This window comes from Papaver somniferum, chromosome 7 (genome assembly GCF_003573695.1).
Source record: "Papaver somniferum cultivar HN1 chromosome 7, ASM357369v1, whole genome shotgun sequence".
NCBI lineage: Eukaryota > Viridiplantae > Streptophyta > Magnoliopsida > Ranunculales > Papaveraceae > Papaver > Papaver somniferum.
Genome location: NC_039364.1, coordinates 181,552,825 through 181,567,565, shown reverse-complemented (window position 1 = coordinate 181,567,565; position 14,741 = coordinate 181,552,825). Strand labels below are relative to the sequence as shown.

Here is a 14,741-nt window from a genome sequence, read left to right as displayed (position 1 = left end):
TTTTGTTCCGTCTTTTGATAATAATCAAGGTGAACAGGAACCAATTGATAATCTGGTCTTATATTCCCGAAGAACAACCTAGATTAATCAATCACCTCACAACAATTTTAATCGTATGGTAGCGAAACAAGATGTTGTGGAATCACAAACAATGAGACGAAGATGTTTGTGATTAATTTTTATATCTTGCCTATCGGAGATATCAAATCTCAAGCCAATCAATCTGATTGTACTCGTACGATAGAAGATACAAGATCAGATCAAACAACTACGATAAAAGTAGTATCGGTATGGCTTCACAATCCCAATGAAGTCTTTAAGTCGTTAACCTGGTTTTAGAAGAAGAAAACCAAAGGTTAAAGGAGAATCTACTCTAGTACGCAAACTAGTATCACACATAAGGTGTGGGGATTAGTTTTGCACAATACTAGATGTCTACTTTATATAGTCTTTCAAATCAGGTTTTGCCTTGGTAACAAAGCAATCAATATTCACCATTAGATGAAAACCTGATTTAGATTCAAGCTAATATTTCTCAACCGTTAGATCGAAAACTTAGCTTGTTATACACAAATGAACTGCACGCTTCTAGGTTTGTTAACCGTACCCAAACGTGTACATTGTCAGTTCAACAACATTTAACCAAAAGGTTAGCCATATGAGCATTTCATCTCAACCATGTTCTTCTTCACCATAACTAGTTCAAATGACTCAAATGAACTAGTTAGAGAGTTGTTCAATTGCAAGGAAATCTTATGTAACTACACAAGACACAATTGAAGCAAAGATGATTTGATTCACTTGAATCGGTTCATGAACTTTATATCCACGGTTTGCAAACTGCATTCCTTAGTCTTTTTAAAGTTTAAGTTCAGAAATCATCTTCAAATATATAACCTTCTTAAGTTCGCACACTAGGTTCGCGGACTTAAGCAATCGGACAGAGTTTACAAACTCCAGCAGAAATTCTCGGGATGAGAACTTCACCGGTTCGCGGACTGGGTTCGCGGACTTAGCTCACGCAAGTAGTTTATCAACTCCAGCAGAAATTCTCGGGTTTGAGAACTTCGGCAGTTCGCGGACTGAGTTCGCGGACTTGGCACTTGCCATTCTTCCGGTTCTCTTGATCAACAAAGTTCGAAAACTTTGGTTCAAGGAATAGGACTTATACATAAATGTGTTTCCACAACAATGTTTATGTCCATAATTGGTTATGTAATCTAAACTCTTATTTTAATCATTGAAACATTATTAGAGGACGTTATATAGTTGTTACACCATTTCTCGTCAAAGCAATTTTCAAGATGATTGAAACATATCATGACTTTCGTCACTAGGTAAAGATAAACTTGGTCGAAGCGAAAAGCTTACCAACACATATTTCGAGATATAGATAGGCGAGGTATACTCGACTCGAAATACCAAATGTGTATAATATAAGTTTATATATATAACATACAATTTTTTTCTCAAGAAGCAGGAGATAGAGTAGATAGACTTTTGAGTGACAGATAAGTTCAAGTCTTCACATAACTTTTTTTCGAGAAGTTCCACCGGTTCCTTGAGTAGTTCTTCTACTTGTATGATGAATCGCCATGAAGTCCTTGAGCTCAACTACCATTTCTATCCTAGTCCGAGACTTTGCTATAATAGACTAGAAATCAAGACTTATAGTTTTGATCACTAATATTAACAAACATGCTTGAGATAGAAACGCATGCGAGTTCGACCGAGCAATGCTCTAACAGAAGCTCTCTCTAGTATCCTCATTCATGCTGGGAATCTGGGTCTTATAACTGGAATCAAGATTTGGAAGACTGCACCTTCCATCAATCATCTTCTGTTTGTTGATAACTGTATGGTTTTTTGCAAAGCCAACAAGATAGAAGCACATAACATTATGGATATTCTGAATATTTTTGGGAAAACCTCTGGCCAACTAGTCAACTTTAACAAATCAGGAGTATTCTTCAGTAAAAGAACACCAACCCAAATCTTATACCTTCCATCAGCAACATTGTGGATGTTCAAGTTCTCCAGCTAGATGATAAGTATTTGGTCTCCCCTCTATTTACTCACAGGAGAAAAATCAAGTCTTTCAAGCCTGGTGTTGACAAGCTAAAGACAAGACTATCCAGCTGGAAAAATGTCCCTCTTAATCCAGCAGGGAGAGAAGTCCTTATCAAATCTGTTACTTCTACTGCTAGTATTTACCAGATGAACTGCTTCCGAATCCCTAAGCAAACTTGCCAGGACCTCAACAAACTTCAAAGGGACTTCTTCTGGGTGGAAAATTTAGAAAATCCCAAAGGTTACTACCCAAAAGCCTGGACTGCAGTCTGCAAGCCCAAAGAGCTGGGAGGTTTGGGTTTCATGAACATGGAACTCTTCAATAGCTCTATGATCACTAAAATTGGTTGGAGACTTGAGAAGGACAAGGACTCACTCTAGTACCAGCTAATGGATGCAGAATATCTAGTTGGCAGAAATGTCCTTAACATGGATACTAAGCCAAAAGATGGAGATTCTTGGATATGGAAAGGAATATTGGAAGGCATCAACAATATACAACAACACTGTACTTGGAGAATATGATATGGGAGGAAGATCAAAATTTAGGAGGATATATGGATCCCAACTATCCCTTCAAAACTCAGTAGGCCAAACCACTGTCCACATTACATTGAGACAGTTGGAAACCTTCTACTCTCTAATGGAAACTGGAATCAAACTCTAGTTCAAAACTACTTCAACCCTATCACTGCTCAATCCATTTTTACCCTTGATACCCATCCTGGGGAGGAAGACAAGATTCAGTGGAACCTGAATAACTTTGGAAAATTTTCTGTCAAGTCTCTCTACAAAGCCAAGATGGATGATCTATACAAAAATGATATTATAACAAGAAATTGGGGGGCTATTTGGAGTATGGACATAGATCCAGTTATTAAGATCTTTATTTGGAAATGTGCTCATGAAATCTTACCCACTAATGCTAAAACAGCTAGCATTCTGCATTACATAGATCCTTTATGCCAAATATGCAAAAGTGGGGAGGAAATCATGATACATATGTTTCTAAATTGTCCTGCTGCTACCTCAGTTTGGCATGAAATCATTGGCATATCCCATGGGCTGTTTGATAACACAACAAACTTCATGGACTGGCTAAACTCCTGGTATCTGACTGGAGCTACCAGCACTAATGGAAATATCTATGCTACTACCTGCTGGTTCATCTGGAAGGCTAGATGTGATATGGTTTTCAATCACATTCAGCCAAATGCCATACAAACCTCTAAATGCATCAAGCAGCACCTATGTGATCACAACAGAATCCATCATTTATCCAACCATATTTTGAACACCATCTCTCTGGATAATGGGGAGACAGAGAGGAAATATGAGTCTACTATTGGTCCATACACTCTGGACCAGTATCCTAGAGGGAGATACGGCTTAATCATAAAAATTTGCACGATACAAGATCCTGTCAGCTTGATATTCTTCTCTGCACTAACTTTGATGGATTTTGCAGGAAATTCTATCAGTACCATAGGACACTCAGGATACTCTGGAGTTGGGGGAGCAACAGGAGGAGCAGACTTATCTTTTCAATGCGCCATGGAAATGCAGCAAACAAATATAGAGATACATGCTGAATCCATGGATATCCTGGTGCGATTTAAGTTACTATATCATAAAACAGTCAAGGAAAGATTTTAGCTGAGTTATCATGAAACGTTAAACAATGAAGAAGATGAAGACAATATTACCAGAATTAAGCCAGTCACTTTTGTTTTACTAATCTTAAAATTATCGATAGACTTCAAAATTTGGATACTCTTAACACTGCTTTGTACTATAAGAACAATGTAGGCGAGAATTGCATCAGCGACAATGCCGACAATTTGCACTGGCCATAGGCTCCGTTTAGCCTAACAGGGGGTTAGTCGTGGGAGAGTTCAAGAGATTTTAATGTATTTAGGTTTTCTCCTGTTAGTCCTGAGGGAGTTTGAGGGAGTCTCTCCAAATCTCCGTTAGTCGTGGGGGAGTTTAGAGGAGTCTCCTAAACTCTCTAGAAAACACCTGTTAGTCGCTGGGGAGTTTAAAAAAAGCTCTTGAACTCCCTGTTAGTCATAAAACCCTACAATAATAGGGAGTTGGTTGCTTTGGGGAGTTCGAAGGAGTTTTTAGTGTATTTTGGTCTCACAACAAATCTCTCAAAAGAATAGAGATTTGGGAAGGAGGTTGGTGCGTAGAAAACCATAGGAGAAAGAAGAGGAAACGTTTTTTTCCAGGTATGTTTTTTTTCTTCTTTGATCTCCATGATTGTTTATAATAGTTTGATTTGTGTACTATTTTGATTGTTTTTCATATCTTTGATCTCCATGATTGTTTATTTTGATTGTGTGTATAGTTTTTCTTGTGGGTACTCTCTCTCTGTCAAAACCCTAATTTGTGGTTCAAAAGATCTTGGTAAGAAATTGCATGATTTGATTATAATGATATCTTTAAATTCAACCGTTGGAATATGATGAAATTTGAGTATGTCGTAGTTTACCTTGTTATAGAAGTACAGTAAAATTTTCACGCGGATCAGGTCACGTTTGCCACTGCAAAGCTTGCACAATATATGATTATGGTCTGCTGAGTTTAAATCCCGAATAGGGGACTGATTCCTATTTACCTCATTCTCCGCTTATCAGACAAAGCTGAAATTTTAGTATGATGTTTGTATATATGAAGGTTACCTACTGTAGAAATTTCATGAAGTTCTGATCACTTTAGGTACACCAAAGTGTGAGAAATCCGGAACTGAATTTTGTATGCACGTATTGAAAGTAGTCGGGTTCTGAGTAATGTATCTTTTTAATGAACCGTTGGAATGCTATGATTTTTGAGTGTGTTGTGAAATATTGATTTATAAGTGTACCATAAAAATTTAAAGAGGATCATATAAGTATTAGTACTGCAAAGATTGGACAATCTGAAACTGTGTTTCGGTGAAACAGAATTCCTTTACAGCTATCTTCATAATTTGTTATGTCATCATGCATTAATTGGCTTGCTACTTTGCATGGGTGTCATTGAGAATCACTATAACTTGTTAATTCATCTTATTTAGACACATACGTCTCTTCTATTCTATATTCCAAAGTTCAATACAGTGGCGTACTTCATTCCGTATTGGCGTGTTTTAGCCAATTCATACGGTGCTTTTGTTATAATGATATCTTTAAATTCAACCGTTGGAATATGATGAAATTTGATTATGTCGTAGTTTACCTTGTTAGAGAAGTACAGTAAAATTTTCACGCGAATCAGGTCACGTTTGCCACTGCAAAGCTTGCACAATATATGATTATGGTCTGCTGAGTTTAAATCCCGAATAGGGGACTGATTCCTATTTATCTCATTCTCCGCTTATCGTACAAAGCTGAAATTTTAGTATGATGTTTGTATATATGAAGGTTTCCTACTATAGAAATTTCATGAAGTTCTGATCACTTTAGGTACACCAAAGTGTGAGAAATCCGAAACTGAATTCTGTATGCACGTATTGAAAGTAGTCGGGTTCTGAGTAATGTATCTTTTTAATGAACCGTTGGAATGCTATGATTTTTGAGTATGTTGTGGAATATTGAGTTGTAAGTGTACCGTAAAAATTTCAAGAGGATCAGGTAAGTATTAGTACTGCAAAGATTGGACAATCTGAAACTGTGTTTCGGTGAAACAGAATTCCTTTACAGCTATCTTCATAATTTGTTATGTCATCATGCATTAATTGGCTTGCTACTTTGCATGGGTGTCATCGAGAATCACTATCACTTGTTAAGTCCTCTTATTTAGACACATACTTCTCTTATATTCTATATGCCAAAGTTCAATACAGTGGCGTACTTCATTCCATATTGGCGTGTTTTAGCCAATTCATACGGTGCTTTTTGGTTAAGTTATATTCGGGTTCTACTTGACGAAGTTTTCTTTTTGTGTTTTATTCAGGTAAATATTACTTGGGGGATGGTGGGTTTGCAAACCGACGATATTGTTTAACACCATTTCGTGGACAACGTTATCATTTGAAAGAATTTTCTGGTACGGGTAATCATGCGAAAAAGGCTGAAGAATTATTTAACATGCGTCATGCTTCTTTGAGGAATGTAGTTGAAAGATTGTTCGGTGTTGTGAAGTCTCGTTTCTTGATCTTTAAGTCTCAACCTCCATTTCCGTATCAGGTGCAAGCGGAGATAATGACAGCTTGTGCAGGCCTACACAACTTCTTACGAAAAGAATGCCGTTCAAATGAGTTTCCGGTCGAGGAAGAGGAAGATAGCCATCCATCAACGCTTGTAAATGACGATGAAATTTTGACACAACAAACTCAAGAACAACAACGTCAAGAAGCTAATGCATGGAGAAAGAGTATAGCGGCTGATATGTGGGAAAATGTTCGTGAACAAAGGGAGCTAGAATTGTATGGAGACCGTTAAATTGAAGGGAAAAAAATTATCTCGTTGCACAAAATAACATACTATTGATACAGAGATATGATCATTTTCATTTATTTTTTTCTTTTGATTAAAGATCAATGTTATTTGCAAATAAGGGTTTATTGTTTCTTAAAAGAGAATGAGTTAGGAGTGAACTCTCTCAAACTTCCCCAAACTCCCTCTAATAAACTCTCTCAAACTCCCTACACTCCCCCAAACTCCCTGAACTCAAAAACACAAAACTCTCTCAAACTCCCTACACTCTCTCAAATTCCCTACACTCCCCCAAACTCTCTGAACTCAAAAACACAAAGCTCTCTCAAACTCCCTACACTCTCTCAAACTCTCTCAAAATCCCTGAGATGTAAAATACACTCAATTCCCCCGAAATCAATCGAGCACAAACCCCGTAAGGTTTTCTTAAAAAATGAAGAAAAAAAATTGATATTGCTAGCTAGGGCCAGGAGTATTTGTATCGGCATCGGGTAAAATTGATATGGGATGGGACCCATTATCGTAGAGACAAAAAGACAGATGAGAATTTTGTTTCCTGAAAATGTCTGTATGACAACTGCAGAGAAGACGCACAGTCTGATAAAGTGAGACTCACCCCCTCTCTAGTCTAGTTCTTCCTCCTCTCTCATATTTTTCAGTGAAACCATTTTCCAACTCTTCCATCACCTTAAGTTTCATCATCGCCTCACGTCACCCCATTTGTTTATTGTTGTTTAACGAAATCAAGATTAGATTTTTTTACAGCATCATCAAAATTGTTGTTCCAACTTCCAAGTAAGTGACCCTTTGTGTTGTTTTTCATGGTCTAGTAAAACATGTCACTGTTTCTTCTTCTACTAATTTAAAATCTTATTGCCTTTTGATCTTAGAGTAATGGTTGTTTTTTTTTTTTTTTGCTCATAACACTAGCCCTCATGGGGTACACTCAACAACCAGTAATTTTAATGGCTGTCGAGAAAAAAAATTGTTGGATGTTAGGTTCATAAATCATGATCAAAGTTTCTTCTTGCCTTATTTAGTTAGCTACCTCCTGTGTATTGCCTGGTCGAAGTGGGTTTAAGCTTTTTACTTCTTCTTGCCTTATTTTGTTTCTATATCTGGATTTATCTCTAGGTTTTTTCTTTAATTCGAATGTTTGAGTTGTTCTAATTGAAACCCTTGTTCATCTTTAGTTGTCAATTAATGAAGCTTTAGTTGAGATTTCCATGACATGAGTTCTTCAATCTGGTTGGATTAATGTACAATTTTGCCCTTCTTTTCTATTGCATGCTCATTTCTATGGACTGGTATAATATTTTTGCTAAACCAATTCTGGATGGCTATTGAGCACCCTTAATAGTAAGCATCATAGATTCATGCAACACTTTCTTGTTTAGGATTATCTGTTGTACTTGTACATTTGTTCTTATAATGGGATACTATCGATATAGAGCTTCTATATACACAGAACTCTAAAGATTTTGCGTTTTTTCTAATATGCTGTTGCAGATTGAAAAGATAAGTTTGGCAGAAAGAGATTTTCGATCTAAAGCAATGGCAACGAATGAAGTGAATGTGTGCATTCTTGATCATAGCACAATTATGGCACCTTGTGTTAACATCCCAGAGGATGTGAAGGTACAAAGTGGAAGCAGTTCCAGAAAAAAGATAGCATATGTGAACAATTCTAGACAAGGTAAGAATGAAGCTGTTGTAGGATTTCATGATCATGGTACACTTGTAGATGGCGTCGAAAAGCGAGTTAGGTGCAATTATTGTGGGAAAGAAATAAATAGTTACCATCTTCTTAAGTATCACTTAGGAGGAATGCATGAATTTGTATTGCCTTGTGTTAAAGTCCCAGAGGATGTTAAGGTACAAATGAGGAACAGTTTGCCTAGAACAACGATAGCACATGTGAACAATTCTGGACAAGGTAAGAATGCAGCTACTGTAGGTTCTCAGGATCATGGTACATTTGTAGATGGCGTCAAAAAGCGAGTTAGGTGCAATTATTGTGGAAAAGAAATTGATAGTTACGTTCTTCTTAAGTATCACTTAGGAGGACTACATGAATATGTAGTGCCTTGTGTTAAAGTCCCAGAGGATGTTAAGGTACATATGAGGAACAGTTTGTTGCCAGAAACAAAGAAACCAGACGAACACAGGGAAGTTCTTCAATTGTCCGAATCTAGTTCTTCTTGGAAGAGGGATTCCAGCTCTGATGACTCGGCCCCTGATGAAGTGAGTATAGACATTCAAGATCATTGTACACTTCTTGATAAGAAAAAAGATTGGGTTAGGTGCAATTATTGCGCAAAGGAGATCTGTAGTTATACTCTCCTTAAGAAACACTTAGGCGGAATACGTGGAACTATATCACCTTGCGTTGAAGTTCCAGAGGATATTAAGGTACAAATTAAGAAATACAGTCTACCCGCTTTGTTGCGGAAGAGGAAACCAAGTGTTATAATGGAGTACTCGGGATCAGAGCAAAAAGATGAGAAATTACAGGTTTTGCCTAACCCCGAAAAGAAAAACAAAGTGAAGAATAAAGAAGACGCTGAAGATGTCTCATCCAAGCAAACCCAGAGGTGTATCGGCAGATTCTTTATAGAAAATGGAATAGATTTTAGTGCTGCAAACTCATCTACCTTTGAGAAAATGATACATGCTTTGGTTGGAGGTGAATCCACGACATACAAGGTCCCTAGTCGTGATGATCTAAAAGGGTGGATCCTAGAGGGAGAACTGAAAGCAATGCGAGAGCATGTGCGGGAAGTTGTGTGTTCTTGGGGAAGCACAGGGTGCAGTATATTGCTGGATGGGTGGACTGGTGAGAAAGGGCGGAATATGGTTAATTTTGTAGTTGATAGCCCACAGGGTCCCATATTCTTGAAGTCGGCCGATTTCTCAGATTCCATTGGAGATGTAGATGCCATGATCTCATTGATAAGTGGAGTTATTGATGAGGTTGGAGTATAGAATGTGGTTCAAATTGTCACATACACTACCCTGGGTTCAATGGAGGAAGTTGGTAAACAAATGACAGCAAAATATAAGAGTATATTTTGGACTTTTTGTGCATCTCACTGCATAGGCCTCATGTTGGAGAAGATAGGAATGTTGGATACTGAGAGAGTTCTCAGCAAAGCAAAGGCCATTACTAAGTTCATTTACAGCCATGCCACAGTTTTGAAGCTCATGAGGAAACACACTCTTGGGTTCGACCTGGTTAGTTCCTGCAGGATAAGATCAATGGTGCCTTTTTTAATATTGCAGAGAATCGAGTCTCAAAAGAAGAATTTGAGGAAGATGTTTACTTCGCCAGAATGGAAGAACTTGACCTTGGCTTCAACAGCTGATGGAAGGATGGTGGCTGATTTGGTCACCGGGGAGCCATCTTTCTGGACTGAAGTCGATATGCTTTTGAAGGCAAGTATTCCACTTATAAATGCTCTGCATCTAATTAATGGAGGAGATAGTAGACCTCAGTTGGGCTACATATACGAGAAAATGGACCTGGTCAAGGAGGAAATAAAAAAGAAGTATGAAGGCAGGAAAACCAAATATGAGCCTTTTTGGACAGTCATCGATGAGATTTGGGATGACCAACTCCATAGCCCTATCCATGCAGCAGGCTACTATTTAAATCCGGGTCTCTTTTACTTTAAAGATTTCTATGCTGATAATGAGGTCAAGGCCGGACTTCTGTGCTGCATCGTGCGAATTGTGGAGGATGAACGTGATCAAGACTTGATAGCATCACAATTCGATAAGTATAGAAACGCTAGTGGAACTTTCGGCGACGGGGATGCTGTTGATCAAAGAGCAATGCTTGCTCCAGGTATGAAGAATATTTACTCTAGTTTCTATCTTGTCAGTTACACTTTTATTATTACAATATCTGGTTAGTTTTTTATTATCAACTATAGGCTGAATCTTAGATCCTGAATTGATGATTGCTATTCTTCATTCAGCAAAGTGGTGGTCCCTGTATGGAGGCGAATGCCCTGAATTACAACGATTTGCTATAAGAATTCTGTCTCAGACCTGTACTGGTGCCTTAAGATATGGTTTGAAAAGGAGTCTAACTGAGGAACTACATATGAAGGGAAGGAACTGTTTAGAGCAAAAACGGTTGGCTGAGCTGACTTTCGTTCACCATAACCTCCGGTTTCAAAATGTACTTGCTTCAAACTCAGATTACACTGACATATTTCTTGAACCTATCAGTCCAATGGATGAATGGATCGGCGGGTGTAGCAAGGAAGTGAAAGCAGCTGAACAAATTTGTAATGTCTGAAATAGCTGGATGTTCAGTAGATAATGACTGTAGTGATGCGAATACGTAAGTAGTCTTGTAGAGCTAGGGAATTTAATATTATAGAGCCATGGAGCATGGCTTATCAACAGAGACTAAGAATGATACATTGCGATTTTGAGGTGGATAGGAAGACCATATGCATGAATCAGGAATTCCTATTTCTTTGAATACAAAGTTATTGTTTTATGGAATGAAAACTCCAGAAATAGTACAGACTGAGGTGTACATAAAAGCCAAGAAGGTGCCAGGTGGTAATTATTACAAAATGATGTGAATGATTATTTCTGCATGTTACAAATTTGGATGTATGGGTAACTTATTTGATCTCTCAATATGTCGATCAAAGATTTTTAATTTTACCCTGGAGGGGTTTTAGGTTGCGCAAATCTATTGTAGGGAGTATAATTAGTGGCTTGCAACTCCAAAGAGTTATTGTGAAGTTTTTATCATTATTTCCGATCATCCACACTGGGATGGGAACCATGTTGTACTTCTTGAATTTTTATAAGGAAACAGTTTGAATCCCTTGTGATGTCATTTGATGTTTGACTCTGGAAAACGGAGAAGGATGGTATCACACAGCAACAAATCAAAACTAATGCTGCAACATATGTGAATCCCACAAATTTTTTTTAACATAAACAACATAACTATGAAATTTTAATACTGTTGTCCATCTACCAAGTATTTCTTATAGCTTGTACACTCGTTTGCATTAGTTCTGAGCCTGTCGAAACAAAGATCACTATTCAAAAAAACCATCCCCCGACTAATAGTTGGTATTACGAGAACTTTCTTGAGAGATTCTTCAAACCACAACCCACACACTTTAGTATGACAGTTTCTGTAGATGGATCGGGCGTAATAACAAACTTGACACCGAGGAAATCTCTGATATGTCTGAGTGTTTCTATAGCATAAGGTGAGAGCTTTCCAACACGAACCTTTGAAACATCTTGCGGGCATAAAGCACAAAGAAGGAATAACAAACCCTGCAATCCAATAATCTATAGTCAATTTTATGCGCGCAGTGAGGAGAGAAGATAACATAACTAATAAAAAATGGAGTTTTGACAGATGTATAAAGTTCGTAACATTTATCCATATCCCATACAACCCCATAAGTTTTGCAATAATTCTCACCAATCACCGTCACAAAAATTGATACCCTATGGTCCGTCAGTATGTGACTTAAGAATTACTTGAAATCACGCACACACACACTGATGGGAATAGAAAACAAGAGAATTCCTCAACAGTTAACCTAATTACCGCTTTTCAAGATATCTAGCCCATCCATACAGCAAATTATGCATTGCCCCGACATGTAGGTGCTCAGATGTTCAATCCTCTACAACTCAGGTGACTAAACAACATCATAGTATTGGCCTTCCTAATCAAGCTCGGTATCATCATTTATTTAAAAGAAAAGAAATAGGGAATTCTGCAAATGCAGACTAAAGCATGGACTGTTTTAGGGTTTCATGTAGGTTAAAAATTAAGGTCATGTAATCAAAAAGTTAATGTGTTGATAAGGAAATGAAATCATAATAACAAATAAGCAAATAACGGAAATGGTATCACACAAAATTACAGCTCAGTTACAAACCTGATGTGTTGAGTCCACCACTCCTCCTTGTTCAATCTCTCCTAGAAGCATAGAAGCAGCTTGCTCACCAATCTTTTCAGGCGGCATCAACTCCTTCCTCTCGTCATCCTCATCATCCTCCCCTCTTGCATAGCTAACTGCAGTATCAGTAGAGATGTAACACCCTGATGTGGTCTCAGCGACCAATGAAATACCGAAGCCAGGAGATCTGCAACAGAACCAATGAAAGATGTGACATTATATTTCAATTTCTTAGGAAAGGGTTCTCTTGGCTATATGATTCATCCGGGGGAGAGATCGAACTTCAAGAAATAGTGAATGGTCTTATCAATACACAAATGTATAACTCCCCAGGAATTTCAATTGCGCTTATATAGATATCAGCTAGTATCTTGCAAAATATAAAAACATCTTTGTGCACAGAAACACTCGTGTAAAAAAAGTACATACTTTCCAGCTTTATCTCCAGCTTTATGATCTGTAAATATATGAACATCAGGAAGTAGGCGATTGAAGATTCCACGAGCAGCATGAATCATAGTGTTTTCAAATTGAGAAGACACTCTGGTGGAGAAAGTTGTTCCTCTGATTCTTTTAACCATTCCTTCATCAATCCATGTAACTGCCTACATAAAAGAGCACCTATACCAAGTTAACCCTAAGCAGCATGATAATGTACGTAAAGCTCCCTATTGTTCTATTCCTAATTACACAAGATACTTACTGATAAGCTACTTTCAACCATTGGAACCTTCAAAATTACTTCACCACCACCCAATGGTGGAGCTCCACGGTTCACTATTTTCAGATCCGCGCCTTCTGAATCAATCCCAAAGCGTTTCACAATATTCAATGTAGTCGACCGGAAAGTATCAACAGTTGGATCCTTCGCATCATTAGTGATTCCTGATGAAAACATCCTACATGTCAGTAACAACACCAACAAATGAATGTTCTTCTACCATTAATATAGTGGACTCCAAAGGGCTTTAACCTTTACTGTATCCCAGCACATCTAGTCATGCGGCTTTGATTATCACAACACCTACTTGAATGGAAGATATGAATGACGAGTACAACTATGCAATTGTATAACAGACTAGAATCTAAAATTGACATCGTCTATGAGGAAAGGCGCGCAGGAAACCGATTAGTTAAAAAGACCTAAATGTTTCTTCTTCTTCTTCTTTTTTTTTTTGATGGAAACGTAAATGTTGACTAACCCAAAAACTCTTAGAATGAAACCGTATATATACCAAAATAAACAATCCAAAATCCTCCTTACAATACTGAAACCAAAACATAAGCAACTCACCTCTTCAATTTAGTACCTTGAACTACAACAAGTTCCAATTTCAGAAATCTGTATTACACATGTTCTTAATCAACTAAGAGATGAAAACAACTATTACACCTAAAACTAAAAATAAGAAGTTGAAAATACCAACCTTTAAGCTTAATCTCAAGCGACTTCTTTCCAAATAAACCAAGAACAATCAACGGCTCAAGGAAATATCCGATTGATCTACTAAGACCACAATCAAACGCATCAGGACGCTTTCCGCATATTAGCACTCCTGGGTTATACTTCAATTTAGTTCCTGCAACCAAAACCCTCATTAATCCAAAAACCAAAAACCCAGAAACCAAAGTAAAAAGTCACAGACGAATTTGGTTACCAGTTTCATTGATTACAACAGCGCCGCCATCAGATATCAACTCTATCAATCGAAGTAATTTGATTTCATGAGAACGTAGACCTGGCCATGTTTCATCAGCTCTGATTTCTTCAATTGAGATTGGAGTTCCTGATAGTGTTGACAACACGAGCCTTTGTCTGAAATGTCGACCTCCCTTCAGCTTCATGTACTTCACCATCTCCAAATATTCCTTCTCCTGCTCCTCTCCAAGGTTTAGTTAGGGTTTTAGCTTTTCCCATCCCTTAGTAGGTTAATAAATTTTAAGTATATCCTGGTTTAGTCTCAGGTCCATTCTTTAAGAAACTTTAACCGGAGGTCCTAAATTTACAAGAAATTTATTTCAGGGTCCTGACACGTCGCAGGAGAAATACTGATATTTTCACTTTTCAATTCGGCCTTCTTTTAAGGCTTATTCCCGTGCACAAGCTTAAAAAACAATATTTGACATACCAAGTGGCATGACAAATTAGTTGCGTCATTATGGAAACAGCTGAGTGATAGAATTCCTGGCGAGCGATATTAACAAAAACGCCAGTGATAAAGAGTATATCGCTGGATATATTCATTATAGCGATCGCTCTAATGACTAGCGCCGACGGCTACTTATTTCTCGCCCA

The 14,741-nt window shown here is 37.7% G+C and overlaps 3 protein-coding genes across 5 annotated transcripts; 2 read left to right on the top strand and 1 right to left on the bottom strand.

Moving 5' to 3' along the window:
• The first annotated feature begins 7,083 nt into the window (after positions 1 to 7,083).
• LOC113299124 lies at positions 7,084 to 10,560 on the top strand. Of its 3 annotated transcripts, XM_026548072.1 has the most exons (4): positions 7,084 to 7,283; positions 7,998 to 8,363; positions 8,604 to 10,335; positions 10,469 to 10,560. In XM_026548072.1, exons 2-3 carry the CDS (start codon positions 8,043 to 8,045, stop codon positions 9,471 to 9,473), a joined length of 1,191 nt encoding a protein of 396 aa, XP_026403857.1. In that variant the 5' UTR covers positions 7,084 to 7,283; positions 7,998 to 8,042; the 3' UTR covers positions 9,474 to 10,335; positions 10,469 to 10,560. The 3 variants fall into 3 exon arrangements, with proteins under 3 accessions (XP_026403857.1, XP_026403855.1, XP_026403856.1); XM_026548070.1 differs by having other exon boundaries at positions 7,998 to 10,335; XM_026548071.1 differs by lacking the exon at positions 7,084 to 7,283 and adding an exon at positions 7,553 to 7,847 and having other exon boundaries at positions 7,998 to 10,335.
• LOC113295644 lies at positions 9,513 to 10,794 on the top strand. The gene is made up of 2 exons (XM_026543974.1): positions 9,513 to 10,335; positions 10,436 to 10,794. The coding sequence occupies exons 1-2, from the start codon at positions 9,513 to 9,515 to the stop codon at positions 10,792 to 10,794; spliced, it is 1,182 nt and encodes a 393-aa protein (XP_026399759.1).
• Positions 10,795 to 11,401: 607 nt separating this feature from the next.
• LOC113299125 (probable RNA 3'-terminal phosphate cyclase-like protein) lies at positions 11,402 to 14,347 on the bottom strand. Its single transcript, XM_026548073.1, has 6 exons — positions 14,104 to 14,347; positions 13,873 to 14,025; positions 13,149 to 13,330; positions 12,875 to 13,050; positions 12,425 to 12,632; positions 11,402 to 11,807 (listed from the first exon to the last, which is right to left on the bottom strand). The coding sequence occupies exons 1-6, from the start codon at positions 14,300 to 14,302 to the stop codon at positions 11,598 to 11,600; spliced, it is 1,128 nt and encodes a 375-aa protein (XP_026403858.1). The 5' UTR covers positions 14,303 to 14,347; the 3' UTR covers positions 11,402 to 11,597.
• Positions 14,348 to 14,741: the final 394 nt, after the last annotated feature.